Source organism: Diceros bicornis, chromosome 32, assembly GCF_020826845.1.
Source record: "Diceros bicornis minor isolate mBicDic1 chromosome 32, mDicBic1.mat.cur, whole genome shotgun sequence".
NCBI classification, from domain to species: domain Eukaryota; kingdom Metazoa; phylum Chordata; class Mammalia; order Perissodactyla; family Rhinocerotidae; genus Diceros; species Diceros bicornis.
Window position 1 is genome coordinate 25,963,321 of NC_080771.1, and position 25,486 is coordinate 25,988,806.

A 25,486-nucleotide genomic window follows, 5' to 3' on the forward strand; every position below is an offset into this window, starting at 1 on the left:
GGAGGTGTGGAGGACTTGAAGACTGGGATCAGAATAGCACCAGAACTGCAAGGCCAACCAAGTTCTCCAGTCTTACCTGCAAGGGAGAAAATACTCAATCAGCTGAAGGTCTTGCCACTCTGGGAAAATTTGAGGTCCAGACTATGGTGGTTGCTTCAGTCTCTGTGTGGTTCGCCAACTCCCTCCATTTCAGCAGCACTCTCACACCCTCCTGAGGCTACCAAGGCTTTTGCTCCAGTTTTTTTCTTTTTTAAGACAATTTTTTTTAGAGCAGTTTTAGGTTTACAACAAAATTGAGAGGGAGGTACAGAGATTTCCCATATACCTCCTGCCCTCACACATGCATAGCCTCTGCCATTATCAACATCACTCACCAGAGTGTTACATTTGTTAACAAGGAGGAACCTACATTGACACATCATAATCACCCAAAGTCCATAGTTTACCTTAGAGTTCACTTTTTATGTTGTACATTCTATGGGTTTGGGCAAATGTATAATGACACATATCCATTATTATAATAGCACACAGAGTATTTTCATTGCCCTAAAATTCCTCTGTGCTCCACCTACGCAATCCTCCCCTCCCCACTCCCAGCTCCTGGCAACCACTAATCTTTTCACTGTCCATAGTTTTGCCTTTTCCAGAATGTCATATAGTTGGAATCATACAGTATGTAGCTTCTTCAGATTGGCTTCTTTCATTTGGTAATATGCACTTCAGGTTCCTCCATGTCTTTTCATGGCTTGATAGCTCATTTCTTTTTAGCACTGAATAACATTCCATCAGGTAGGTAAAAATGAAAATGATTGATTTGACCCTGTACAGGTGATGGCGGTGGGGTGGGAGCGGTTGGTAGGAGAGGGTGACAAGGCATTCTTGACACTGTTCCAAAGAGTATAAGTTGGTACTCCATTTTTAGAGTAATCTGGCAATTTCACATTTAAAAAATGAATGCTCCTTGATCCAGCAGTTCTACTTCTAGGAATCTTTACTATAGACATACAACTCTGTCATCTCCTGGGGGCTTCTCCCATCCCATGAGCCCAGATTCCCAGGAGTGAGTCTTTTATTTTGTCAAGGAAACGTGATTCCAAGGGACCAATCCCTCAGTCTCTCTCTGCCTCGGTTTCTTCATCTCATGTTTGATTAACTCATATTTATCCTTCATTTATTCAAACCAAATGTTTCCTCTTCAAAGAGGTCTTCCTGACGCCCCATACTAAAGAAGGTCGCCCTTTACCCATTCTTATTGTTTCTTTTAAGAGCACAATTGACATTTATGGTTACATGTTTATCTGTGGGACTATTTATTTTGGGTCTGCACTCCCCACAAGAGCAAGGGCTGTGACTGCTCTGTCTCCCACTATGTCCCAGGGCCTGGCATTGGCCTGACTCATTGAAGCACTCAACTGGCTACTACCTGTTTTTGTCCTGAAACTTGATCTGGGTTCACCTGAGACCTTGCCTGGAACACGTGTGCCAGGGAACTCACTCACAGGCTTGCCCAGAGTGTCCCATATGCAGCGAGTAAAGTCTAGGAGCCAGTCATCCCCATCCTTGGGACCCCAGGAGTCAAATGAGAATGGATGAATCACATAGCAAGGGCCATTAATTATGGCCATCAATACAATCCGTGACCTGAGCAGGGCAAATGCAACTTGTGGGATGCCACTATCAGGCTGGGCTCTGAGCCCCCAACAAAAGCCTTCCTGGACCCCACCAGAGATCAGTGTCTCCTCATTCTTAGCCTCTGGGCCCATGAACCTCTTGCTCATCCTTCTTTGCCTGAACACACCATATTGCCCAGGACCGTTCCTAGGTGGACTCCTCCATTTGACAGTGCACTTCTTCCAAAGCAGGCTGCCTTTATCCCCAGTGGCCAGCACAGGGTGGAGGACAGGGAGGGGCGTGCAGGGAGGACAGGGGCCAGCGGCAGGGGCCCCAATGCCTCAGCCAACTGCCCACCATACCTTTCAACATTCTGCTTCTTGAGATGTTTGCAGCCAAATGCCAGGACGGCTCTCTGACACCCAGAGACCCATGTCACCATCAGGGAGAAATGATCTGGTTTTCCAAGCCTGTGGTGGGGTCCTTTGCTGCATCCCCAGTTCACTAAGTAAAGTGAACGGTAAGTATTTAAGTCAAAGAAATGAGTTCGAGTCCTTGCCCATACATTAAGCTATGTCACTTGAGCCTTTCTAAGCTGCAGAGTCTCCATTAATAAATTTGGGGTTTTAAATACCTTCCCCATGCGATTATGAGCAGGGGCAGATAGAGGTTTCAGGGGCCTGAAGCTTCTACAGCTTGAGAGATCCTCAAATGAGCCATCTGGAAGTTTCAGCTTCAAGGTCAACATACCTCTGCTCCCCGCAAAAAAAGCAGCATAAAACGCCAGATCCCCCTCACCCCTCCTGCTTTGCAGCGAGGATGTGAGGCCACAATCCAGGTCCCACCAATGGAAGGCCACATCCAGGCTGAGAATCAGAAGTGAGCAACCTCGGCCAGCCCCGTGGCTTAGCGGTTAAGCGTGCGCGCTCTGCTACTGGCCGCCTGGGTTTGGATCCCGGCTGCACACTGATGCACCGCTTCTCCGGCCATGCTGAGGCCGCATCCCACATACAGCAACTAGAAGGATGTGCAACTATGACATACAACTACCTACTGGGGCTTTGGGGGAAAAAAAAAAAGGAGGAGGATTAGCAATAGATGTTAGCTCAGAGCCGGTCTTCCTCAGCAAAAAGAGGAGGATTAGCATGGATGTTAGCTCAGGGCTGATCTTCCTCACAAAAAAAAAAAAAAAAAAAGAAGTGAGCAACCTCCAGAGTCCCTTCTGGTGACTGATGGCAACAGTGAGGGCAGCTCCCTCATTTCCAGAGGTAATGGGCACAGTAGTTCTGGTGGCAAGTGGCAGTCCCCAGACCAACTTTGTGCCCCAGTGGGACTTGGGGTATTCTATTTGTATGGACTCAGATTTGCTTCCCTGTCCTTCCCAGAGGTTCTGTGAGGTTTTTGGTTTTTTTCTTTTAAACATTTACTGAGCACTTGCTGGCTCTCATTTCCTAAGCTCAGGACTAAGCCCTCTACACATTGAGTATCCCTCTAGTAAGTCTCCTTGCTGCCAGAGCTAGGGGTTGTGGCTTGCACTTAGGAATCTTACTCTGCTCTCCTCCAGGGCCTGGCCTGGAAGGACGGAGGGAAGACAATCACCCCAGAGCGGTTTTTCTTCCAAGCTCACAGCAAGCCTGATTTGGTTACATTCACCCTGTGACCTGCCCTCCAGGCACTGATCCTGGTGCCAAGCTCTTGCTCCTCTGCACTGAACCTTGCTGCCCAGGCCTCCCCAGCCTTCACTCCCTCCACCTTTCCTCCTCACAGCCTCCCCCCAGGCTTATCCAGAAGGCTCCCTAGATTCTGCACTCTGGGCCCAGAACTTACCACTTCCCATATCCCACAGCTGTGGCCCCAGCCATGGCAGCTTGCTCTTCCCTAGGGCAAATAAGAGGGGAAAATCTGGCCCTTCTTTGTCCAGGAGACAGGTCTCTGCACGCCTGATTCACCCTCTTCTCCCCACTGCAGCCCCAGAGCCAAACCTTCCGCCTCCTTTCATACTCCTTATCTTGTGACAGTGGACAAGTCCGTGTTTTGCCTGTCAAACTTTACAGGCTATCAACTAATCTGTACCACATAGGTTAATTATTATGTTTATTTCTGTAGGTAGGAGCTTTCCTGTTAGGACAAATCAAAGGTTCACCCTACCTGGGTAGGTGATGGGGGTGTGTGGGCTCCTGGGAGGTGGGGCAGCAAGAGGATAAGGGGAGACCACAAAACAAAAGAAATCTTGTCTGATTTCTCGCTGATGATACAAGTGAATATAACCGCCAATGGCTTTGATGGAGTGGTGCCAGCGGGATGGGAGGAACGGAGCGGGGGGGGGGGGGGGGGGATGTATGGGGAGAGGAGGGGGGACGACGACGACTTACAGAAGCTCATCATAGTGCCCCTCCACTCCCAGGCAGGACTGGGCCACCCTTCTCAGCTGCTGGATGATGCATCCCAAGGGAGGAGAGAGTTAAGGGGAAAGAAAGAGCTTGAGTAGGAGCCAGGTCGTCTGAACTTATACCCTGTGCCAAGAGGAAATGGGGGCACGAGTTTTGCTTTCTATGAAGTGTGCCCGGTGGGAACCTCGCTCCTAAAGAGGACCCACGGGAAAGTCAAGAAGTAGGGGGAAAAGAAACATATAGTTTGGGGACTCAGTCCTTTCCTACTACAGGGGAGGATTCCCCAACTCCCGGCCCCTCCAGTAGCTGCCTGCGGCCCCTGTGCCCCGGCTCCCTCCCTACCGTACTCTAGTTTCCCGGCCCTGGCGACCGCCACAACTGGGGGCCTCCGCTAAGGCCCGGGATGCGCGGCAGTGGACGACGCCCAGCTGAAGCTGCTCCGGCCGAGCGGCAGCACCAGATCCAGGGCGAGGTTGCGCTGTTCTTTCTCGGAGAACACGGGCCGGTAGCCCAGCAGCTGCAGCGCGCCGGCACACAGCTCCTGTACGCGGCGGATCTTGCTGAAGGACAGAGCGTGGCGCCAGGCCTGGGAAACGTTGAGCGCGTCCCTGGACGTGGTCTTGAAGGCCTCGCGGCGCGCGCCGGGCCCGGACCCGTGAGTGATGTTGTGGATCCAGGCCTCAAGCTGGGCCGTGAGGCTCAGGCCCGCGAAGTCGTAGAGCGCGCGGATCTCGGACAGCGGCGCGCGCGCCAGGTCCTCGAAGCGCACCAGGCGGTAGCGGTCCCGCAGGAAGGGCGGCGGCTTGCGCGTGGCGGCCTCGGCGATGCGCACGTGGCTGCGGCACACCTCGCTCACCACGCGCAGGCCAGGGTCGGCCTCCACCCACGTGCCGTTGGTGCCCAGCACTATGCCGTTGTCGCGCGCCAGCGCCTTGGCCGTCTGCTCGCGCGAGCGCAGCACCGCCCGCGGGTCGCGCACCAGATGCACGATGCGCAGGTTGAGCGCTGGGTCGTTGAGCAGCGGGTAGAGCACCTGCAGGTTGAAGAAGCGCACCTCCTTGAGCACCACGTGGCTGTAGGAGCGGCAGGCCTCCTGGGCCACGCTGAAGGGCCGGCGCGCGCACAGCGGTTTGCACACGGCCTCACTGCTGATGGCGCCGCGCGGGAAGGCGCTGCAGGCCGGCGGCGAGCACAGCGCGCGGCTCACCGCCGACTGGAAGAGGTCCGACAGGTTGCGACGCCACGGCAGGTAGGCATCGAACACGTCCATGTCGCACAGGAAGACGGAGCGCACCAGGTCGCGCACGGCCATGTGCAGCGTGGGTGCGCTGCCCTGCGACAGAGCGGTCCACACATGCCACCCGGGCTCCATCAGGTAGAAGACATCGGGGTGCTGGCTGAAGAGCTGGCCAACGAAGGACGAGCCTGAACGCCACGAGGACAGCACCAGTACGTGCACCCGCTGCTCGCCACCCACTGGGGACAGCGGCCTGGGCCTGGAGACCAGGAAGAGCAGGAGGCCAGACTGCGCCAGCAGGAGCGCGGTCACCACCATGCTGGAGAAGCGCGACAGCCACATGCCGCCGGCAGTGGGGCCTGTGGAAGGAGAGCGCAGCCGTTTGGGAGCTCGGCCTGCTCGCCCCTCCCACACCCCACCTCCTAACCATCGCTTACAGGGAGCGCCCCGTGCCTCGACCACCCAAGCCGTGGGGGCCGCCCAAGACCACAACCGTCTCAGTTTGGCCGCTCCCCCGGGGAATGTGAAGTTAAGACATGGCCACGATTTGGTCCATGCAGAGCAAAAGGCCAGTTGCAGAATACTGTGGGAAATGTTTCTTTCTTTTTATCTATCTGGGGAGGGAAATGTTTTTAAAAGAGAACTCTCACCTTTTGCTTAAGAATTCCTTTTATGGAGACAATTTTAAGTTGTTTAGCTGAACAGCTTGATGGGTGATTTGGCTGATGTAAGAGCACCACCAAGCTCCCTCAGGTTGAATCTTGGCTCAGCCACTTCCTGGCCTGTGATCTTGGACCAAACTCTTAATCTCTCTGTGACTCGGCTTACCCAATTGTAAACAGGGGATAATACTGGTTTTGGGGTATTGGAATGAGCATGGGGGTGGAGGGGCTTGTAGTAACTTCCATAACTAAGAACTTGTACTTTCTACACAGTGTGCTTCTGCATTGTATGATTTTTCTTAAACCAGCAGATACAACTTTTGGGAGGGTATCTTGCTGGAACTGTGTGAGTTTGCAGAAGCAGCTAGTTAAAGGAGAGAGAGGATGGAGCCAGAGGAGGGGGGAGGTGAGAACAGAGTCAGGCTCCCACCCGCTGCTTGCCCCTTTCCCTGCTGAGGTTACTCACCTCTGTCCAGGACTGCTGGGAGAGCTTCCCACCCCAATCACAAATCCATGGGAGATGTCTGGAGGGTCCTCAGGGTCTGAGAAAGCAGGAGGGAGGCTGGGTCAGAGCCCCATAAGGGGAGATAGCCCTGCACACCAGGAGGGCTCTGCCTTCCCAGACTGACCGACAGTTCCCCATGGGTGGGCGTGGAGCTGCCCTGGCTTTGGCTGGAGCTGGGCACGGACCAGGTGCTGGATACATTTTTCCAAATGATGGGAACTGACAGGCTCTCCTGCTGGTGGCAGGAGACAGGGCTGGCTTTGAGTCCCTTCATGCCACTTATGACTTCTGCAAGGCTCAATTTCCTCTTTGGGAGAATGAAGATGGTAGCATTTAACTTCTCAGGGTTGTTGTGAGGAATGCTGCTACACAGTGAGGAAAGGGCTTGGTAAAGTGCCACACATGTGCCCCAGGTTACCGATACTGTTGTAGTGTTAAGCTGTGTCTGGAGAGGAGGAACATGGGAGGTCTCCATCCAGATGAGACACCCTGAGGTCACCTGTGCTTGGGATCCCAGCATCTCCCAGGCCCACCTCTAGCCCCCACCCACCACTGAGTCCTTCCGTGGATCCTCAGAATGTCACGCGTGTCCTGCAGAATGAAAGGAACACCGAGCCCAGCTTCCACACCCGAGGTCCAGAGTTTTCTCCTTTTTGCACTTGTTGCTCCTGCAATAATCTCACAGATGAGCTGCTTTGAAAGGGAGGGGCCTGGAAGTTTCCTCCTTGCTTTCACAGCATTTGGATCCCATTAAACCCCCGCCCCTGCCCATGTCACCACTGAGAGAAGCCGAGGTCTAAACTGTGAGCAGATCCCATCTCTGCTCCTTCCCCTTATTGAGAGGCTGCAGGAGTGAGTGGAGGATACCCAATAGCTCTGTCATCTCCTGATTCCAGAAGTGTCTCCTGGATCCCACACCCACTCCTGGAAAACCTGGAAGACAAGGAGAGGAGCCACTATCTGCTCTGCACATGTTATCTCCTCTCCTTAAGGTGTGCTTTCCCTGAAAACAGGGTGCGGGGGAGGAAGGGAACTCATAACTCGGATTTCCTGAGAGAAATTACCTCAAGTGCTAGACGCTTTACATCCACTCTATGATTTAACTCAATGGCCCCCTGAGGTGGGTGTTATGATCTGTTTTTTTAGATGAAGGACCCAAGCCTTGGGGAGACATCTGGGTAACGGGACCCCAACCCAAGACTTCCATTTCTAAATTCCTAGCACTTACCCATCACAGGCTGCTGGCCTTTCCCATCCCTGGGAGATCCCTGCAGAGGGCAGGACCCTGATGTTTGGCCTGAACACAGCTGCCCTAGCCAGCCCAGCCCTCTCCTGGGTAGGGAGGATCTTGACCCCATGCCAAGGTGTTTGTTACCTGCACTCCAGGGAAACCAGAGGTTTTCTTAAGTGACTCACACAATACAGGAACTGCTATTTGATCCTATTATTGGAACTCAAGAACTAGGAAGGAGATCAAAATATCCTACACCTCAAGGGGTGTCCAGAGAAGTCCAGGTCCCAGCTGGGAGTCTTCCAATAAGGAACCATATGTTGAACACACCCATTAATTGCCCCAGGGTTCAAAGTTAGGAACAACATATCAGGCAGGCCTCTGATGTGTACATACTTTATCTTCATGACTGAATCTTATGTTATCATCCCTAGGAAGTAGAAATTACCCCTGTCTGTTTTAATTGAGGCAAAGGGGCTCAGAGACATGAATACTCAGTAAGGGACAGGGAAGGGGTTTAAGTCCAACAGTCAACCCTCAGGGGAGGGCTCTGGGGTGGGTCCCACTGCTAAGCCTTTGCCCAATGAAGTCCCCCATCTTGGAAGGCCTAGCCCCCTCCCCTATAAATTCTTTCATTTTTAAATTCTTTTTGGGGGGTATATGTTTATTAGATGTTTAATTTTTGGATAAAGTAATACATAGAGGTGGCACAAAATTATAAAAGTACAGATGAGGGCATCATGGGCTCATGTTTTATTTGTGAAAATTAGAAAAGGGGCCCCATCCTCTGGCAGACACAGCCCCACACCAGAGTGCCAGGGCCACTCAATCAAAAGGAAGTGACATTCTCTGTCCCCTACACCTCCCCCATCCCCCAGGCCATCTTCAGAGGCAACCCTGCCTCCAACTTCCACCAAGTCTTTGATGGTAATGATGGTGACAATGAAAATAATTATATATTTAGGGATTGGGGTGTGGTGGGAGTAAAGTACAAGAGGCCACAGAAAGAACAGAAAGTTCCCCCTCCTACCCTGATACCCAGGGTCACCCTACAGAGTGGTCTTTCTTAAGTCACTGAAACTTTTTTTTGTCATAAAGTCTTTTTAAAATTTATTTTTGTCAAAATAATACACATAGCTTGAATAGGCATAAGCTATCCCTGGAAGTTTATACAAGAAAGTAACCATGTTAGTTTCCCCTGGGTGGGGAATGAAATAGCTGGGAAAAGACATTTCACAATAAATCCTCTTTTGTACTATTTGAATTTTGACCCATATGAACATATTACCTATTTAAAAATAATTAAATTAAAATAGTTTTAAATGTACATAGTTTAACAAGTCAGATAGTTATCACAAGTCATTCTCTTGCTCCAAAATCCTATTTAACAAGAGGTAACTGCTTTCAAATTTGTTAGTTGTTTCTTTTGCTAATTACCTTCCTATTTCTTAAAAAAAAAAAAAAAAAAAAGCATGAATTGTTACGGTTACAATTTATGGCATTTTCTAATGACTTATTATAATGAAAGATAAAGATTTATCTTCTCTCCACACACACACAGAAATAAAGGTAAATACACACTTTCCTTCTACCCCTAGCCTCCTAAAATAATTTTTGGTTGTCAATATTTAAAATTTACATACTTTATAAAACAGCTCACAACTGAAGCACATAATGCGCTAAGAGTGCATTTCCTTTCTTGTACAATCTTTGTCTTCATCAGAGTTAAATTGCTCTAGAGATTAAAATTTTACTAGGAGGGTTGAAAGATAAAATTGAGGCAATGGAGAAAGTAGAACAAAAAAAAAAAACAGATGATGGATAAAAGACATAAAATAGAGAAAAAAAAGAAAGCAAGAGGATCAATCCTGGAGGTCCAATGTTCAGGGCTCCTATCATGGTGGAGCCCACAGTCTAGTTGGGAATATTAAAGACACACCCATGAGATGGTCAAGGGACCAGATGGTGGTCCGAGTGAGTGGCCTGGACATCCAGTGCCACAGGAGGGTCCTGCTAGTCCTGGCATCCATACTTCTCTTCTGGATTCTGGCAAACTCCCCCACCTAGCCTCTCTCTAATCCATCTTGCACCGAGTCACCAGAGACGCCTATCTAATCATGACATTCTCCTCATCAGCAACCTTCACCTTTCCAACCTCATTTCCCATAATTTCTGCATTTTCCAGGTAGTCTACAATAGACTTTTATTACTTTGGTAATCATAAAATCCATTTTTTCTTGTTGATTAAAGGAGGCATGGGTGGATTTTGCCTGTTCCAGCTTTCATTGCAGGGAGAGAAGGGCCTGCAAATCCATCTCCCAGCTGACCTGAGTACCCAGTTGGCCAGAGGACAGGGACATGGGATGAAGAATTACCTCCTACGCAGTGAAAGGTGCCAAGGTCCCCAAGCCCACTCTCAGTCTGGAGGCCTGTGGGCTGGGCCAGGCTGTGGCAGAAGACGTGCCTGGCCCCAAGCCCTGGCCACATCTGCTGTTTCTCTGCCAGCCCTGATGAGCAGCAGTGTGGCAGGAGCCCCAGGCAGGGAGGCTGGAGTTGCAGAGCCCAGATGCTGCTGGAGGAAACTTCTGCCTGCAAGAATCTATGGGAAATGAAATCAACTTCATCTTCTTCAACAAGAGCCTGCAGTCTCCCTGGCTCAGCCCTGGGGCACTTCAGAGCAGATGAGCAGATATCAACACAGAAACCCTTTGCCCTGTGTCTGAGATTTGGGATCCTCAAAGTGCACTTTGCACAGCACCTAATTTGGTCTAAATCGTAGAACCTGACAGCTGGAAGGCCCTAAAGTCTGGGGGCTCCCTCCTCTTCTCTGCAGTAACACACACAGGGTATGGGGGTAAGGAGCACACATTTAACACATTCCACTGTGTTCCTTCAGGTGCTCACTGAGCTCTCTAATACAGAGATAATCTGGAATGTTTTCTGGTTTATTTTTTTAACTTTTTGTTTTGATTAATTTATTTTTTAAAAAATGTAAATTATTCATACCAGTCAATGACATAAAAAGAAAAAGGAAGAGACTGTTTTAGAAGAAAATAAGTCAAAACACATAGCCAAATGCAACGTGTGGACTTTGGATTCTGATTCAAACAAACCAACTGCAAGAAGGTATCTTTGAGGTAATCAGAGAAATTTTAATATGGACTGAATAGTAGGTGATATTGAGAAATCATTGTTAATGCTATTGTCACTACCTAGAATACTCTTGTTCATGCATTTCTGTCCCTATTTCCCCTTACTAGACTAGGAGCAGGACCTGGCTCTCATCACAGGGAGTAGGTGTAGCCCAGTGGCTAAGAATATGAACTCTATTTGTTCATTTAATGTGTGATCTTGGGCAAGTTACTTAATCTCTCTGTGCCTCTTTTTTTTTTTTTTTTTTTAAATCTATAAAATGGGGGAAATAATAAAACCCAAGTCATGGGCTTGAAGATTAAATGAGTTAATATTTATAAAGCACTTAAAACAATGTCTGGCACATAGTATTATAAGCATTTGTTCAGAAATCTTCCAAATCCTGGGTCACAACTATATTCTTTGAATCCAAGGGAAAGCCCTTCATAAGGAAAACTCAAGGACAATAGCCTAACCAGGTTCAGGTGACCCTAGCACCAAAATGTGGGGCAGAACATGTACATACCAACAGAAGATAGCGAATAATGGCCAGAAGCCTGGCTTCTGAAGCCAGACTGGGTTCAAATCCACCTCTACAACCAGTGAGGTGTGCGACTTTGAGCAAGTCACTCCTAACCTCTCTGTGCTGCAGCTGACTCCTTTGTAAAGGAGGCCATAACAGCACCTAACACTCCAGCTGGAGGAGAGTAAATGGAACAATATAACCCTCAGCATGGCCAGCACTCACCCAGCAGCCTACTATTCTTATTAGTTCTGATGCTTGGCTCACGCACTCATGGCTTCAGATCAGCCAAGTCCTTTCTGCTCTTAGGCCTCAGTTTTCCCACCCTCATGCCTCCAATACAAGAGAGAAGAGAAGAGAGAGTTATCATTTGCTTGGCACCTATGCTGAGGCCAACAGAGATCTCTTTTGCTGCCCAAGATCCAGCAGCCAGAAGCAGGGGCCGCCAGACTCAAATTCAGCTGGATCTGGTTTTAAATTCACTCACCAAGATGCTTTTCTTCACGAGTTCTGTGGGAAAAGCCTTTGCAGAGCTTTCTAGATTAAAGTCATTCCGTTTGAAACTCAAGTTTCAACGGATAGGGGTCCCCCAACAGTGATCTCCTGTGCAGCTGAAGCCCAGGAAGACATTTGCAAACCAGTGACTGGGACGGAGATGCCCTTTCCACGTTGCTCATAGAGCAACCACACTTAGTTCCTCCCCCCACACCCGACCCCCAGCTTTAAGATCAATGCCCTCCAAACTGTGCCATTGGCCCAGCCCCAAGCCTGCCCAGGGTGGGGGCATCGCGCGCGGAGAAAGGACAAACCAACGTACCCCAAAGCTTGGCGTCCCTGCCCGACCCGGCGAGGCCGGGAGGCAGACACCCTTCTCCGGAGGCTCAGCAAAGGCTCCTTGACGTCGTCTCTGTCTCTTCCAAGTTCCACTCCACCGCCAGCTCTGTCTCTTCACTGCGCGAGTCCGCAGGGGCTGATTTGTTCCTTATGGTCCCAAGGCTATTAAGGGGCACCCAGTGACACCGGGGAGGGGGCTCTAAGAGGCATGGACAGGGGTCTGCGGATACCAAGATATGGGAGACACCTGGAGACCCAAGGCAGAGGGGACCTGGAAACAGGGCAGGAGTCCCCTAAAAAAAGAGAGGCGTCGTAAGAAAGGGATGTTGGGGGTGGAGGGACAGACCTGGGGCAACGTCAAGAAACAAACTACGGCCCCCCGGACCCGAACCCGGACCTGAGCCCGGCTCTGCGCCCCCGCGCCCTGCGCTACCTGCGCGGCAGCCCGCGGCCCGCGGCGCTGCTCTGCGCTGCCGGCCCGGAGCGGGGCGCACACAATGAGGCGCTTTCAGACGTGGCTGCGGTCCCGGATCCGGCGGGCGGGAGCCAGGGCGGGAGGGAAGGAGGGAAGGAAGGAAAGAGCCGGTTGGCCCCCAGCTCCCGCTACCCCCCCAACCGCAGGACCGAAGCGCCACGCCTCGGGGGAGGGGCAGCTGCTTAGAGGCGGGCGCAGGAGGGCTCCGAGTAAGGGAGGGCACAGGTGGGCCCGGTGGTCTGCCGGAGGCGCACTGTTTGGCCAAGGATGTCAAAGGGCGCTCGCAGAGTCATCTCTCATCTCACTAATGGACCAAAAAAGTTGTCTCCCCCTCCAATCACCAGAGAAGGGAGGATTCTGGGAGCACAAAAGGCCCTTGTGAAGGAAACTGAATCTTAATCTTGCCCCTCCTCGCTCTCAGTGGCATCCTCACAGCGAAGTGACTTGGAATCTAAATCACTTCCCAAGCCCCCAGTCTCAGCCCTAAGCCAAGTCCACAACACCTTGACACCAAGCACACCGCGCTGCCTCGCCCGCCCAGGCCAGCGGGCGCAGTAGCCAAGCTGGGAAGGGCGACACACCAGGTGGCCCTCAGGAGCTAGGCCCACAGCTGGCTGTCCCTTACAGATAACAGAGTCCAGACATCTGAAAAAGATAAGAGAATTCGGACCTTTTGTAATCCGTGGTGGGATCTAAAAGAAGTCTCTTTTTGAGACTTCTCAAATTAGTGCATTCTTTCCAGGATTCAGTTTGGCAAGATGAATTAAAATCCTTAAGAATAGTCATAAGTTTTTTGAATTAGTAATTCCTTTCTAGGATCTATCTTAAGAAAATAAACCAGCAACAAGGATTCATACACAAGGTTCATAGAAGTGTTGTTTATGATAGGAAAAAAATTAGAAACAACACAAAAGAGGAGAAGGATGTGTACCAGAACGCTAACAGTGATAACTTCTGGGTAGCAGATTTATAGACAACTCATTTTCTTTTGATTACAGTAATTACACATTTTCCCCAATAGGCATTTAGAACTTACGTGGTCAGAAAGAAACAAAACTTTTAAAAATCATGACCATGGGGGGCCACCCAGTGGCACAGCGGTTAAGTGCGTGCTCTCCGCTTCTGCCACCCGGGTGCGCGGGTTCAGATCCAGGGCGCTCACCATCACACTGCTTGTCAAGCCACGCTGTGGCAGCATCCCATATAAAGTAGAGGAAGATGGGCACAGATGTTAGCCCAGAGCCAGTCTTCCTCAGCATAAAAGAGGAGGATTGGCATCGGATGTTAGCTCAGGGCTGATCTTCCTCACACACACACAAAAAGCATGAACATGAAGAGAAAGAAAGGAGACACAGAGAATTACTTTATGAACCTTAGATGATGGGACCAAAGCGGGACTTTAGGGGCCTCTCCTGATTCAAACAGACACTGGATAATCATTTGGCAAAATTAGGGATCTTCCCCAACCCCAATATTGAGTAAGTGTCTCAAACTCTGATTTAGCTATGGGTTACAGCTCAGTTGATAAAATCCTGGATATTTCTCATCTTTTTCCTCCTTGCAACTACACTGTGTGATTCAGGTTCAGAAGCTACCAACATCTGATCTGTAAATAATTTGCTATTCACCAGATGCAGTAGTAATTTTCCAGCCTGTGGTTTCCACAGGCCATGTGGATTCCACTGAAAACTCACATTTACTTGGGGCTGGACCAGGGGACTTCTGTCCAAGAGCTAACAAAAGCTCCAAGGTCTCTGGGCAGAGCCCTGGCAAAGCAAGGCTGTTGGTGAGTAACTTGGAGAAGTGTGCGCAACCTCTGCCCTCCCTATTCTTCCTCCTTCCAAACTCTTCCCCTCTAAAAAGCCACATGCAACCTTCCATTTTGAACATTTTAATTAGAAAGTTACAAAACATCATGGCTCTTTACACAAATTTTGCATTAAAATAATTTAACAAAATGCAAAGCAATGTTTATACACATCTTTAGCTATCTTTCCATATCTCATTATCTTTTTGTGATTCAAACCAGCAACCATTTTTCATTTAAATCTCAAGAAAAAATTTTTAGGCATATAAACAGCCCTAAACATTAAAAAAAAGGCAGAGGGGACAGTGTTAAGATATTTTTGTGCTTGAATACTTCAAAATAGCTTTGTTTCCAAAACTCTTATTTTGGTCAGCCTGGAAGAAAAGGTGCTTTGGAAATAACTAAATCTCCAAGGTAAACTGAGGCAGACACTGAGTGTGTTTGGGGGTGGGCATGAAGCATGGATCACAGCGAGTATGTCCTGCTAGTGCCAATGACATCTTGAGATCATAAAGCAGATCCATCCATCCTTTGAGGAAACTGCACGTATCCTTGGGATGAGAACGGAGAATCAGTCTTCTGTGTACAACAGAGGCCTGTTCCAGTGGTCTCTTCTCCTGCAGACGCTCATTGAGCCACGAGGGTAATCTGGCTGGACTGCTTGTTAGTCTGCTAATGGCCAAGCTGGATTGGGCTGCCTGGGCTAACATCTTCTTTATCCCCTCACTGCTACTTGTGTGTCCTCCCCAAAGCTGCCGAGGCCGATGGGCACCCTGTTCCTTAGTTCAGGGAAATACAAGTAGCTGGGCTTCTTGCTAGCCCTCTAAATAAACTCGGTGGTTGTCGGGCAGTGGGAGCCAATACCAACAACAGTTCTTCTGTCACCCATGTCCTTTTCAGGAAGGGGGAGGGCTGTCAAGGAGGAGGAGTGGCAAGTGTCCAGGCTGTTGGGTGAAGGCCAGAGAGAAAGAACCTGTTGTAAATCCTTACTTCCCCCACTGTTGCAGAGAGGATTGTGAATGAAACAGCACTTCTGACTTCAGCCTGCTATTCCAGGGGCACAGACAGAGGGCAAAGAGCCAGCCACAGCAGGGCAGGGATAAAGGGCTGTTCAGCTGAGCTGATGACAGACGACTGTCTGTTAGACTGAGGGCAGGTGGATGGTCCTGTTGTCAAGTCACTCACCCTCATGTACAAGCATACATGTGTTCTTGAGCGCTCTCTTTCTGTTTCTCCAATTCTCCAGTTAAAGCCCTCTCAGGTCTCGAAATCAAAGTTCTGAATGGGAAATTTATATGCCCAGGAGTGGAAAGTGCATGTGACCTGCATATCTATCATAAGAGACTTCCGAAAAGAGTAAAAAAGTGGTTGACAATAGGGGGAAGAAATGCATAGCATGTTTCTCAGTTCAAGAGAGGCAAAGTCTTTGCTTGACCAGAGATGGGACTCTTTCCAAGATGTCTGAACTGACTGTAGTTTTCTCCTGAAATTCAAGTCTAAAGCAAAAAAAAAAGGCAAATTATAGCCCTCAGACCTTTCCACAAACTAGTCCCTGATGATTTGTTAAGTGCTTAGAAGATATGGAATTTGTGTAGAGAAAGAATTGCTCTTTGTCTCTGATAGGAAAAATACATATGTTGGCACGTGTCCCTCGGCTCTTTTCAGAAATGTCATAAGATGGCAGTTCTGGGAGGACAATGATGAGGTAGTAAGGGTCCTGCTTAGTGTTTTCAGAAATGATCTTCTTATGATAAGTGCTCCTTATACAGTTCTCTCTGGGGCACTGCTGTTACAGGGACTGTGGTGACTACCTGATTTTGAAACACAAATCTTTTGATTCTTTCAAACACCCAGAGAAAGATAAGCAGGATACTGACATATTGGATCCAGGCAAACTTTATCATTTCCCAGAATCCTGGTAGATAAGTACACACAGTTAAGGAGTCACAGATGACCTTTGCTAAATAAATGTTAAACCAAAGTTTAGTTAGACAGAAAATGGCAAAAATGTTTAAAATACCCTTAAGATAAAAGGGATAATAGAAGATTATTAAGTCAAAAATATGGATGATTCTGACCTAGAAGAATGGCTCAGAAAGAAATATGAACAGGAAATGAATTTTTTCCTGTATGAACAGCAGACAGAGTCATTCGTGTGAGGCTACAGTGCTGTAGCAATTTCAAGTCTAAGGCTTCCCACATCTGTTCCTTCTTGGGACAACTGAGGAATCCTTTTCTTTTTCAAAACTGAGCTACTGTTGGCTCTTTAACAGAAAGGATATGAAATGACTTCCACAGGATATCGAATGACAGCATTAATCACAAATGGAGCTTCAGCGGCCCTTCCCACCAGCCAGATGGGGTTGGGGTCAGTCAGGACGGTGGTTACTGCAATGCAGACAATCAGGAGTTAATCCATGAAAGCTCTCTTTAGCAATAAACTATTGAGGGCTGTAAAAAAGTTCTTTGACCTCTCAGGCAAATTCTGTACATCAGAACTCATCCCAAAGAAATAATTCAGAAGGAAAGAGAAATGGAACTTGCAAAGTTGCTCACACATTATTTGTTAAAATAATTGTCAAAATACTTATGTTAAAAACATAGCAAGAGTCCATGTGTTCTTTTGTAACTGCTAAGTGTCTAACCAAAGGAATACTATGCTACCAATAAAAATAATACCAATTAAAACTTTGTAGCAGCATGAGGAACTATTTATATTACAAAGTAAATAAAGATAATTGGATCCCAAAGTGTCTCTAAACTATGAGAGCAGCTGTACAGAAAATCTGCATATGGACAAAGACTGGAAGGAATGAGGAAAGAAAAGTTGATTTGTAGTTTTTTTAGTTTCAGTGTTTTAGTTCAGTTTTAAAATTCCTTTATTTTTGGAATAATGCTGCTAGAATATTAAATAAAATCAGGAAGAAATACCGGAATTGGAGTCCCCCCACTTACTAAGTGTCTGTATGTAGTACCTGTATGTAGTATCCATGATGTTTGGTTGCCAAGTAATACTTTAGATGCCTTTAGAGAAAGCCTCAGACCACCAACCAGCCAGACGTGCTGAGTCAGGCACATGGGATGGCCTGAGTGCCTTGCCTCTGTAAGGGATGGACACACTCTGCCTTCCAGCCAGAACCTAGGGTACTTCTAGTCTCCTACTTTGATTACTAATAATTACACTTATACTCCCTATTTCCATCTGAAAACTATGGATAGTAATTTGTCCTTGGTTGCTTTTTTTTTTTTTTGTGAGGAAGATTAGCCCCAAGCTAACATCTGTTGCCAATCCTCCTCTTTCTTTGCTGAGGAAGATTGGCCCTGGGCTAACTACCATGCCCATCTTCCTCTACTTTATATGTGGGATGCCGCCACAGCATGGCTTGATAAATGGTGCATAGGTCTGTGCGCAGGAGCTGAACCCGCAAACCCTGGGCCGCCGAAGTGGAGCGCACGAACTTAACCACTATGCCACCGGGCCGGTCCCAATGTCTTTGGTTTCTTTTACATGTGTGATAAAGGGAGCAACTCAATTAGGCTTATATTTAAAAAAAGGAAACTCATCCAGCCAGTGGTGAGATAAATATGGCAATTAATCAGCACTAACCTGCTGGACCATAGGAGTCAGGGGAGGGGGAGGGCATGGGTCTTCAGATCAGGAGAAAAAGGACAAATCCTAGGTAGCCTGTTTGCCTCTCACCACTGAGCATTTCTGGTTTTGACATTTTCATCATGACAAAGGTTCCAATTCTTTTTCTCTCCCAAGACCGCAATAACCTGGAAAGTCCTTGAGGAGTGTCTGAATGAACTCTACCCATGACTCACCATTCCTTGCCTGGTAAGCAGCAACAATGTGGGTGAGGTCGTAGTCACAGGCAAAAGGGCTGGTCCCGTTGATTACAGATACCTGCGATACAGCAGGAGGACGTGGTGTGAGTACCCGGACAGCTTTCCTCTCCTCTTTCCACCCTGCTGCCCACTCAGGCTCATCTCAGAGACCACCCTCTTATTCTTGGTGGCCTATTCCAGTATTAATAATCTTTTCTTCAAGGATGAATGAACACTCTTGCAACAACTTAAATTATTTACTCTCAGTCTTTCTCTTTGTGGGGATGGAAACAGGGGTCAATAACCACTTTTTACAGGTTTTAAAGATATTTTATAAAATACCCCGCTCTATTCCAATGGGAGAAATAATTCTTTTAGTTTTTTGGGGGTTTTTGTGGTGAGGAAGATTGGCCCTGAGCTAACATCTGTTACCAATCTTCCTCTTTTTTGCTTGAGGAAGATTGTCGCTGACCTAACATCTGTGCCAATCTTCCTCTATTTTGTATGTGGGACACCACCACCACATGGCTTGATGAACAGTGTGTAGGTCCATGCCCGGGATTCGAACCCGTCAACTCTGGGCCACCCAAGCAGAGAACACAAACTTAACCACTATGCCACCGGGCTGGCCCCACTTTTAGTTTTTTTTAATAGACCGTATTTTCAACTCCTTTGTTTTTTTCTTGCTCTTCTCTGCATGATCTCTAACTTCTTTCTCTTTTAAATGTGGATATGGAAATAGGATAAAGTGCAAATAGTAAGCATATAATCCTCTGAAGAAGGAAATTACTTCCTGCCCTCTAATATCATATTCCTGTTGATATAAACCTTCAAATAAAAAGTGCTACAGGTTTCCAGATGACGACTGGATTCAGAATGCTGAGGACTTGGAGGAGGCATTAAAAACGTAAAAAAGAGGTTCCATTCCAAGATGGCAACATCAGAGCCCCCTGAACTCACCTCCTTCCACTGACACACTGAATCTACAGCTACATATGGAGCAAGTCCCTCTGAGAGAAATTCAGAAACTAGCTGAATGACTCATACATTTTGGGAGAATGAGAAAATACTCACATCACCCACATCGAAATGGGTCTTGGCACATCCTCACTGGGAGCCACTAAGAACAAAGAAAGTGGCTTGGACAAGATAAAGATTTGAGAGACAAACAAGAGCTCAGGCTGGGCTGACTGACAGATTCATCTTCTATGTGAGACTGCTCTGTCAAGACTGAGAGAGGGGGCTGTTTTAGCTAATGTGCAGAAACCAACACAGAGAGTCAAGGAAAATGAAGAAACAGAGAAATATGTTCCAAACAAAAAAACAAGATAAAACTCTAGGAATAGACCTTAATAAAATGGACAGGGCCAGCCCGGTGGCGTAGCGGTTAAGTGCGCGCACTCCACTGCTGGCGACCTGCGTTCGGATCCCGGGCGCACACCAATGCACTGCTTGTCAGGCCATGCTGTGGCAGCGTCCCATATAAAGTGGAGGAAGATAGGCACAGATGTTAGCTCAGGGCCAATCTTCCTCAACAAAAAGAGGAGGATTGGCATCAAATGTTAGCTCAGGGCTGATCTTCCTCACACAAAAAAAATAATAATAAAATAAAAAAATAAAATGGACATAAGTGATTTACCTGACAAAGAGTTCAAAATGACAGTCATAAAAATGTTCACTGATGTCAGGAGAATAATGCATGAACAAAGTGAGAAAGGACAATGCAAGAAAATCACAGGCCAATATCCCTGGTGAACACAGATGCAAAAATCCTCAACAAAATATTAGCAAACCAAGTTCAACAGTACATTAAAATGCTCAGACGCCATGATCAAGTGGAATTTATTCCAGGAATGCAAGGATGGTTCAACATCCACAAATCAATCAATGTAATATACCACATTAACAAAATGAAGGATAAAAATCATATGATCATCTCAAAAGATGCAGAAAAAGCATTTGACAAAATTCTATATCCATTCATGATAAAAATCTCAACTAAGTAGGTATAGAGGGAATATATCTCAACATAATAAAGGCCATATATGACAAGCCCATAGCTAACATCACACTTAAGCTTTTCCTCTAAGTCAGGAACAAGACAAGGATGCCTACTTGTGCCACTTTTATTTAACATAGTACTGAAAGTCCTAGCCAGAGCAATTAGGCAAGAAAAAGAAATAAAAGTCATCCAAATCAGAAAAGAAGAAGTAAAATGGTCTCTATTGGCAGATGACACAATATTATATATAGAAAACCCCAAAGACCACCAAAAACTGTTAAACCCTAATACATGAATTCAGTAAAGATGCAAGATACAAAATCAGTTGTGTTTCTATATGCTACCAATGAAGTATCAGAAAGAGAAATTAAGAAAACAATCTCATTACATTGCATCAAAAAGAATAAAATACTTAGGAATAAATTTAACCAAGGAAGTGAAAGATCTGTATACTGAAAACCATAAGACATTGATAAAAGAAACTGAAGAATACACAAATTAATGGAAAGATATTCGGTGGTCATGGGTTGAAAAAATCAACACTCTTAAAATGTCCATACTACCCAAAGCAATCTACAGATTCAGTGCAATCCCTATCAAAATTCCAATGGCATTTTTCCCAGAAATAGAAAAAACAATCCTAAATTTGTATGGAACCACAAAAGAACTCCAATAGCCAAAGCAATCTGAGAAAGAACAAAGCTGACGGCATCAAACTTCCTGATTTCAAACTATATTACAAAGCTATAGTAATCAAAACACTATGGAATTGGCATAAAAACAGACACATAGATCAATGGAACAGAATAGAGAGCCCAGAAATAAACCCATGCATATGTGATCAATTAATTTATGAGAAAGGAGCCAAGAAACGAATGGGGGAAAGGATGTACCTTTAATAAATGGTGTTGGGGAAATTGGACAGCCACATGCAAAAGAATGAAATTGGACCCCTATCTTACGCCATACACAAAAATCAAATCAAAAAGGATTAAAGTCTTAAATTTAAGACTGGAAGCTGTAAAACTCCTAGAAGAAAACATGGGTCTTGGCAATGATTTTTTGGATTTGACACCAAAAGCACAAGTAACAAGAGCAAAAATAAATAAATGGGACTACATGAAACTAAAACACTTTTGCACCACAAAGGAAACCATCAACAAAATGAAAAGGCAACCTACTGAATGGGATAAAATATTTGCAAATCATATATCTGATAAAGGGTTAAAATCCAAGATATATAAAGACCTTATACAACTCAAAAGCAAAAAACAATCTGATTAAAAAACGTGCAGAAGAATTGAAAGACATTTTCCAAGGAAGACCTACAGATGACTCACCGGGACAGGCACACCTTGTTTTACTGTGCTTCGCTTCATTACGCTTCGCAGATACTGTGTTTTCTACAAATTAAAAGTCTGTGGCAACCTTGCATTGAGCAAGTCTATCGGTGCCATTTTTCCAACAGCATTTGCTCACTTCGTGTCTATGTCACATTTTGGTAATTCTCGTAATATTTCAAACTTCTTCATTATTACTATATTTGTTATGGTGATCTATGATCAGTTTTCTTTGATGTTACCATTGTAATTGTTTTGAGCCACCACAAACTGCGCCTATATAAGACCGCGAACTTAATCGATAAATGTGTGTGTTCTGACTGTTCCACTGACCGACTGTTCCTCCATCTCTCTTCCTCTCCTCAGGCCTCTGTAATCCCAGAGGCACAACAATATTGAAGTTAGGGCAATTAATAACCCTAAAATGGCCTCTAAGTGTTCAAATGAAAGGAAGAGTTGCAAGTCTCTTACTTTAAATCGAAAGCTAGAAATGATTAAGCTTAGCAAGGAAGGCATGGTGAAAGCTGAGCCAGGTTGAAAGCTAGGCTTCTTATGCCAAACAGTTAGCCAAGGTGCGAACGCAAAGGAAAAGTTCTTGAAAATTAAAAGTGCTACTCCAGTGAACACACGAATGGTTAAGAAAGCCAAATAGCCTTATTGCTGATACGGAGAAAGTTTTAGTGGTCTGGACAGAAGATCAAACCAGCCACAACATTCCCTTAAGCCAAAGCCTAATCCAGAGCAAGGCCCTAATTCTCTTCAATTCTATGAAGGCTGAGAGAAGTGAGGAAGCTGTAGAAGAAAAATTTGAAGCTAAGAGAGGGTTAGTTCATGAGGTTTAAGGAAAGAAGCCATCTCCATAACGTGAAAGTGCCAGGTGTAGCAGCAGGTGCTGATGTAGAAGCTACAGTGAGTTATCCAGACGATCTAGCTAAGATAATTAATGAAGGTGGCTAAACTAAACAACAGATTTTCAATGTAGACAAAATGGCCTTATACTGGAAGAAGATGCCATCTAGGACTTTCATAGCTAGAGAGGACAATGCCTGGCTTCAAAGCTTCAAAGGACAGGCTGACTCTCTTGTTAGGGGCTAATGCAGCTGGTGACTTTAAGTTGAAACTGATGCTCATTTACCATTCTGAAAATCCTAGGGACCCTAAGAATTACGCTAAATTTACTCTGCCCATGATCTATAAATGCAACAACAAAGCCTGGATGACAGCACATCTCTTAACAACATGGTTTACTGAATATTTTAAGCCTAGGGTTGAGACCTACTACTTAGAAAAAAAGATTCCTTTCAAAATATTACTGTTCATTGACAAGGTACCTGGTCACCCAAGAGCTCTGATGGAGACGTACAGTCAGATTAATGTTGTTTTCATGCCTACTAACACAACATCCATTCTGAAGCCCATGGATCAAGGAGTAATTTTGACTTCAAGTCTTATTATTTAAGAAATATATTTTGCAAGGCTATAGCGGCCATAGATAGTGATGTCCCTGATGGATCTGGGCAAAGTAAATTGAAAACCTCCTGGTAAGGATTCACCATTCTAGATGCCAATAAGAACATTCATGATTCATGGGAAGAGGTCAAAATATCAACATTAACAGGAGTTTGGAGGAAGTTGATTCCAACCCTCATGGACGACTTTGAGGGGTTCAAGACTCCAGTGGAGGAAGTAACTGCAGATGTGGTGGAAACAGCAAGAGAACTAGAATTAGAAGTGGAGCCTGAAGATGTGCCTGAATTGCTGCAATCTCATGATAAAACCTGAACAGATGAGTTTCCTCTTATGGATGAGTGAAGAAAGTGGTTTCTTGAGACAGAATCTACTCCTGATGAAGATGCAGTGAAGACTGTTGAAACGACAACAAAAGATTAAGAATATTACATAAACTTAGTTGATAAATCAGCAGCAGGGTTTGAGAGAATTGGCTCCAATTTTGAAAGAAGTTCTACTGTGGGTAAAATGCTATCAAACAGCATTGCCTGCTATAGAGAAATCATTTGTGAAAGGAAGAGTCAATCAATGTGGCAAATTTCATTGTTGTCTTATTTTAAAAATTTGCCACAGCCACCCCAGCCTGCTGAAGCAACCACCACCCCGATCAGCCAGCAGCCATCAACATCGAGGCAAGACCCTCTACCAGCAAAAAGATTATGACTCCCTGAAGGCTCAGATGATGGTTAGCATTTTTTAGCAATAAAATGTTTTTAAATAAGGTATGTATATTGTTTTTTTAGACATAATGCTATTGCACACTTAAGAGACTACAGTATAGTGTAAACATAACCTTTATATGCGCTGGGAAACCAAAAAATTCGTGTGACTCACTTTATTGCGATATTAGCTTTATTGTGGTGGTCTGGAACCAAGCCCACAATATCTCCGAGGTATGCCTATACATGAAAGGTACTCAGCATCACACTAATCATCAGGAAAACGCAAATCAAAATCACAATGAGATATCACCTCACACTTGTTAGAATGGCTGTTATAAAAAAGACAAGAGACAAGTGCTGGCGAGGATGTGGAGAAAAGGGACCCTTTGTTCATTATTGGTGGGAATGTAAACTGGTGCAGCCACTACAAAAAACAGTGGGGAGGTTCCTTAAAAAAATTAAAAACTGAACTACCATATGATCCAGCAATCGCACTTCTGGGTATACATCCAAAGGAAATGAAAACAAGATGTTGAAGAGATACCTGTACTCCTCTGTTCTTTACAGCATCATTCACAATAGCCAAAATATGGAAACAACCTAAGTGTCTGTTAATGAATGAACGAATGAATAAAGAAGATGTGATATACACATACAATGGAATATTATTCAGACATGAAAAGAAGGAAAGCTTGGGGCCGGCCCTGTGGCGTAGTGGTTAAGCTCGTGTGCTCCGCTGCTGGCGGACTGGGTTCGGATCCCGGGCGCGCACCGATGCACCGCTTGTCAGGCCATGCTGTGGTGGCGTCCCCTATAAAGTAGAGGAAGATGGGCACAGATGTTAGCCCAGGGCCAGTCTTCCTCAGCAAGAAGAGGAGGATTGGCATGGATGTTAGCTCAGGGCTGATCTTTCTCACTAAATAAATAAATAAATAAGGGGCCGGCCCCGTGGCTTAGTAGTTAAGTGCGCGCGCACCGCTACTGGCAGCTCGGGTTCGGATCCTGGGCACGCACCGATGCACTGCTTGTCTGGCCATGCTGAGGCCGCGTCCCACATACAGCAACTAGACGGATGTGCAACTATGCCATACAACTATCTACTGGGGCTTTGGGGAGAAAAAGGGAAGGAGAAAAAAAAAAAAAAACGCCAGTTTAAAAATAAATAAATAAATAAACAAACAAATAAATAAAAAAAGAAGGAAAGCTTGCCATTTGCAACAACAGGGATGGACTTTGAGGTGTATTACGCTAGGTGGAATAAGCCAGACAGAGAAAGACAAATACGGCATGGTATCACTTATATGTCAAATCTAAATAAAAAGTCAAACTCATAGAAACAGAATAGAAAAATGGGTTGCCAGGGATTGAGGGGTGAGGGAAATAGGGAGAGGGTGGTAACAGGGTACAAACTTTCAGCTGTAAGATGAATATCATCTGAGGATCTAACATATAACATGACGACTATAGCTAATACTAATGTATCATATAATTAAAATTTGCTAAGAGAGTAGAACTTAAATGTTGTCATACACACACAAAAAAGACAAATACGTGAGGTCATGGATGTGTTAATTAACTAGATGGGAGGAATCCTTTCACAATGTACACATATATCAAATCATCACAATATATACTTAAATATTTTACAATTTTGTCAATCATACCTCAACAAAGCTGGAAAAACAAAAAACCAGCAAAGACCTTTCCCAAGCAAAAAAAAAAGTGTCATGTTAAGTTT

General features: G+C 45.9%; 2 protein-coding genes and 1 pseudogene across 6 annotated transcripts in view; 1 reads left to right on the top strand and 2 right to left on the bottom strand.

Moving 5' to 3' along the window:
• Positions 1-25,486, bottom strand: part of TMEM231 (transmembrane protein 231) — a 231,719-nt gene that overhangs the window by 194,490 nt on the left and 11,743 nt on the right. Inside the window, exons 7-9 of one of the 5 annotated variants that reach the window (XR_009216439.1) lie at positions 18,233-18,314; positions 16,690-16,795; positions 15,470-16,333 (exon numbers count right to left, since the gene is read on the bottom strand). Coding sequence is in view for 4 of the 5 variants with exons in the window: in XM_058528298.1 (XP_058384281.1) it covers positions 16,153-16,333; positions 16,690-16,795; positions 18,233-18,314 (369 nt within the window). In the remaining variant the exon portion in view is untranslated. Of the gene's footprint in view, positions 1-14,451; positions 16,334-16,689; positions 16,796-18,232; positions 18,315-23,654; positions 24,560-25,486 lie in introns of those variants that run through there. The other 4 variants (XM_058528298.1, XM_058528296.1, XM_058528297.1 and 1 more) reach the window with 4 other exon arrangements.
• LOC131396209 (carbohydrate sulfotransferase 6) lies at positions 3,956-12,623 on the bottom strand. The gene is made up of 4 exons (XM_058528295.1): positions 12,559-12,623; positions 12,109-12,418; positions 6,367-6,442; positions 3,956-5,597 (listed from the first exon to the last, which is right to left on the bottom strand). Exon 4 carries the CDS (start codon positions 5,578-5,580, stop codon positions 4,393-4,395), a length of 1,188 nt encoding a protein of 395 aa, XP_058384278.1. The 5' UTR covers positions 5,581-5,597; positions 6,367-6,442; positions 12,109-12,418; positions 12,559-12,623; the 3' UTR covers positions 3,956-4,392.
• Positions 22,002-23,761, top strand: LOC131396208 (tigger transposable element-derived protein 1-like; annotated as a pseudogene).